Source organism: Clytia hemisphaerica, unplaced genomic scaffold (genome assembly GCF_902728285.1).
Source record: "Clytia hemisphaerica strain Z4C2 unplaced genomic scaffold, Clytia hemisphaerica genome assembly, whole genome shotgun sequence".
NCBI classification, from domain to species: domain Eukaryota; kingdom Metazoa; phylum Cnidaria; class Hydrozoa; order Leptothecata; family Clytiidae; genus Clytia; species Clytia hemisphaerica.
The window spans coordinates 15,494-19,054 of record NW_027104161.1 but is presented as its reverse complement, the minus strand read 5'-3'; the positions used below and the strand labels follow the sequence as shown (position 1 = coordinate 19,054).

At 37.3% G+C, this 3,561-nt stretch overlaps 1 protein-coding gene across 1 annotated transcript; it reads left to right on the top strand.

Annotated features, from left to right (window-relative positions):
- Nucleotides 1-1,033: 1,033 nt before the first annotated feature.
- Nucleotides 1,034-2,869, top strand: LOC136814115 (major facilitator superfamily domain-containing protein 6-like). Its single transcript, XM_067070621.1, has one exon. The coding sequence runs from the start codon at nt 1,040-1,042 to the stop codon at nt 2,408-2,410; it is 1,371 nt and encodes a 456-aa protein (XP_066926722.1). The 5' UTR covers nt 1,034-1,039; the 3' UTR covers nt 2,411-2,869.
- Nucleotides 2,870-3,561: the final 692 nt, after the last annotated feature.

Sequence of the window (3,561 nt, the reverse complement as noted above, 5' to 3'; positions counted from 1 at the left end):
AATTGAGACGTACATTTAACAAAGACAGCGACAATGGAAAACTTTTCAAAAATTCCCAAGTCAAAGATGATTACAAAAAGTCGGGTTTTCTGTGAAGGGACAAATTTGTGCATTTTCCCCTGTAAATTGAATAGAAATAACGTGTAGCATGTACAAATTCTATGAAATAGACTAATAAAGCGTACATAAAGTGTACAGCCGATAAATGGAACGGGTCGACTTTAGGCTAATCTCTTAAGAAATGATCATTTTGCTAACACCGACATTCTTTTATATACCAACCATGTATGATTAGACCGGTCCCATTATTCCGTCCGTCAAAACCGTCGAAAACTTAAGGCACATCAAAACCCTAATGCGTGTCGAAATCTTAGGGCACGTCAAATTTTCAAGGCGCGTCGAAATTCTAGGGCGCGTCGAAATCATAGGGCACATCAAATTTTCAAGGCGCGTCAAAACCATAGGGCGCGTCAAATTTTCAAGGCGCGTCGAAATTCTAGGGCGCGTCAAATTTTCAAGGCGCGTCGAAATTCTAGGGCGCGTCAAATTTTCAAGGCGCGTCGAAATCATAGGGCGCGTCAAATTTTCGAGGCGCGTGGGCGCGTAAGGCGCGTAAGGCGCGTTGGAAATATGAGGGCGCGTGGGCGCGTAAGGCGCGTCATTTAGCAGACTCCACATCGCGCCGTTTGTTTTTGTTTTCATTTGCCTTCATACACTACACAATATATTGTCGAGCATTAAATTGAGAATATATTGCTGAATGCCGGCAATATATTGAAAAGGTGTCTGCAATATATTGTCACCTTAATTTGCAATATTCGGGATTGTTTACAGAAAGAAATTCATTTTCATAATAGAGCACCTGTTGATTCTTCCGTATATTACAGTCCGAAAACTATATTGTTCAATATTACTCATCATTATATTGTGTAGGCTAACCCTTTAGTTAGTGAACTTTTATTTTATAGTGAGTTTTGAATATTAAAAGACTTTGATCTGAAACTTTTTAATTTTTCACACTTACCACAGGATGATTGGGATGATCATAGGAGGACCATTTTGGGGTTTGATCGCTGATAAATGGCATTGTCATCGTATTGTAATTCTCTTGATGTGCATCACATCTCTATTGACCATCTCCACTCAACCTTTTGTTGGACTACATTTTGGAAACCCTGAAACCAACAAATGTCCTTACGTTAAAGACACTACTTTAAGTAGCATGAACGTGTCATATGGTGCTGTGAATGAGACTGGATATGTATATAACAGGACTGTAGCGACAGCCTTACCGAGGTCAAATGAAGATAATGAAAACATAGAATCAAACAGATTTGGGACATTCTATTTCGTTATGGTTCTCATCAACATTGGTGTGTCTTTTGCAGAAGGAAGCGCTTTAGCGTTCGTCGATACTGGCACTTTGCGACGTAGTCAACTAGCACCTAAAGATCGGCCCTTGACGTATGGTCGCCAACGCATGTTTGCAGCCCTTGGAGCTGCATTTGGAATCTTTGCAACCAATTTAGCTGTTGATTTCTTTCCAGCTGCAAATATCACATGCTACGCTGGCATATTTGTCGTTTATGTTTTCTTTACTCTCTGCTATGGTGCATCGTCGATTACCCTTTTCAGAGGTGTTTCTTTCAAGAGTGACCACGAGGAGAAAAATAAAGAAGAAGATGAACAGAATGAAGAAGAAGAAACAACAAACAAAACGAAAAAGAACTTACGTAAAACTCTTATCAAAACATTGTTCCAGTATGATGTTATCTTTTTCTACTTGACCACGTTTGTGAGCGGACTTGAATATTCACAATTCACCAGCTTCTTGTACCCTTACCTCCGTGAAATGGACGCGCCATCCATCCTCTTAACCCTATCAGTGGTCATTTCGAATCTTGCATCGGTAGTTGGTTTCGCGTTTTGTCAAGATATCATTCACAAACTCGGTGGTACTTACAGATCCTTTGCTTTTGTCTTTTTAATGTATTTTGTCCGCTACTTTGGTATTGGGTTCATCCAGAACCCATGGGTAGTCCTCATCTTTCAACCTTTGCATGCTGTTTCAGCTACCTTGTTTATTGCTACTGGACTTACACATCTAAAAGCTACAAGCCCGCTACCAGTGATAACCACTTTGATTTCTTTGTTCAACACAACTCATTATGGATTAGGAACAATCATAGGTTCAAGTATCAGTGGAATCATTTATGAGAAATATGGTGGACGAACATTATTTAAAAGTACATCAATGTTAGCTTTAGTTTGGTTATTGGTGTTGATTGTTTATATTGTGTTGGTGGTGAGAAAAAGAGAACGAAAAGAAAAAGGAGCAGCTGGAAAAACTAACGGTTTATTGTTGATGGAACCTGTACAAGATTGTAACATAAAGGAGGAAAAAGCATAACTTTTTTTAACACATTTATACCGCTGGTACTTTAGTGAGACCCCCCAGTGGTTTGCGTGATGGCGTGATTGGGACTTTTTTCTTGCGTGATGGCGTGATTAGAGATTTTTTATTGGCGTGATTGCTTGATCAAGATTTTGGCGTGATGCGTGATAGGACAAAAATTTGAGGCGTGATGCGTGATTTGGAATATTTTGCGCTATTTTTTGCGTGATGACAAATTTTAGCGATTTTCGTGATGCTTGATGGAGAAATTTTTTTTGCGTGATGGCGTGGTCAGGGATGCCGCTGGGGGGGGGGCTCTTTAGTATTGCTTTCAAAGGTTTTTAGTAGTCATTTATACTTTTAGATGTTAGATTTTTATAATCAATTAAAATTCATCATATTCAATTTACCATGAAAAACGTACAACATTTTTTAATTTGATTAAATTAAACTCTTAAATCTTATTTTTCTTTTCTGGCCAAGTTGCACTGCATGAAAAACTGGGATTTCGGTTTTCTTAAATCTGTACAAATCCGTTTGAGAAAGGTCAGAAAACGTCTGAATGTGAAATTTCTGTCGCGTTTACTTTTGTAGTAAATATGGTATTTATTTTGAGGAAATGTCTGAATGTGAAATTTCGGCATGTGAAAATATGAATGAGCATGTGTTTATTTTATATTTACTACAAAAGAAATATCATATTTCCAAGAAATGATATTTCTACTGGGAAATGCCGAAATAAATCAAATTTACGTACAGTGCAGAATTGGGAAATCCCAGTTTTTCATGCAGTGTTGTAAACTTCCAAACTTGGCGAGATTATATCAAAGAGACAAGGATGTAATTTAATTTTTCTGCTGTGTTTTCTTTAGAATACACATTTTTTGTAAGAACAAACTATATAAGAACATAAGGCTTCGATGGCCAAAAATTTTAAGAATATGTTAATAAGAGCATGTTTTGGCTTTGCGGACCCTAAAACACCCAAAATGCTGAAAATAACAACTTTAAGAAAATTTATAGGCTAAAAACTCAAAAAGTTAAGAGCATCTGAAGGCTTGAAAATTTTTGAATATTCTTGTAAAAAATTGTATAGTGGCCAGAGTGATCATAGAAAGAACAAAGAGCCACTTTATAAAAACCTATTGAACCTATAAGAACGTACT

What these genes read in the sequence shown, in the direction of transcription:
- LOC136814115 (XM_067070621.1), top strand. Translation starts at nt 1,040, where the DNA reads ATGATCATAGGAGGACCATTTTGGGGTTTGATCGCTGATAAATGGCAT.